Raw genomic sequence first — 818 nt, 5'->3', positions numbered from 1 at the left:
GTCTTCAGGACGTCTAATCGTCTTCTGTAGTCCATAAGACGTCCTAAAGACGTCATCTGGACGTCCTAGAAAGACGTCATCTGGATGTCCTAGAAATACGTCATCTGAACCCACATTCATTCCGGCTTCCCTGAGGACGTCTTTTGGACTCTGGGAACTCTTGTTTACTGGGAACCCTCCTCCTCCGTCATCCGCCCCTCTTTTAACTTATCTTTCACCCCACCCCCTCCCCCCCTCCCCTAACCTTCCATTTTTCTGGGTCCCTCCATCCAGTGCCTCCTCCGAGGGACTCCACCATCGCTGTGGCGATCGGAGCGTCCGTAGGCGGCATCCTAGCGCTGCTCATCCTGTCCATGGTGGTGGTGAAGTGCGTGAGGCGCCAGAGGAAACAGGAACTGATCTCCGACGAGCAGAAGATGGAAGAGGAGGGCAAGCTGGATGCGGAGGGCAGGACTGAGGAGGGGACCAAGTGAGGAATATTTCTTTGTCGTTTGTTGTTTTTTTGCTTTCTCTCTCTCTCTCTCTCGGAAAGGTTTCTCAGATGGAGCCTCTGATTGGTTTGGTTTTGACTTCCCTCTTCCTCCATGCCTTTATCTTGTTATCACTACTCCACTAGCACCCCTTGACCCCCTCAAATGACCCTAGTCTTTACAATGAGAAGCTGCTATTTACACACAACGACCACTAGTTGGCCGCCTTGTAAATTAGCCTGCCTCCTACACAGAAAAACTGCAAAATAGCTTTATACTAGCTTATCCTGATGTGATTTTGAGAATGCAAGGATACTGGGTGGCAGAACGCACATATCTAGGAACAGT

General features: G+C 50.4%; 1 protein-coding gene across 1 annotated transcript in view; it reads left to right on the top strand.

Annotated features, from left to right (window-relative positions):
- scn2b (sodium channel, voltage-gated, type II, beta) overlaps nt 1-473 on the top strand; it is a gene marked incomplete at both ends in the record, with an annotated part of 14940 nt that extends 14467 nt beyond the window's left edge. Inside the window, one exon of the mRNA XM_080545288.1 lies at nt 274-473. Within this exon, the coding sequence (XP_080401414.1) occupies nt 274-473 (200 nt within the window). The remainder of the gene's footprint in view (nt 1-273) is intronic.
- Between the last annotated feature and the right edge of the window lie 345 nt (nt 474-818).

This window comes from Nansenia antarctica (genome assembly GCF_963989245.1).
Source record: "Nansenia antarctica genome assembly, chromosome: 14".
NCBI classification, from domain to species: domain Eukaryota; kingdom Metazoa; phylum Chordata; class Actinopteri; order Argentiniformes; family Microstomatidae; genus Nansenia; species Nansenia antarctica.
The sequence above is the reverse complement of the archived record's forward strand: the minus strand, read 5'-3'. Positions and strand labels throughout refer to the sequence as shown.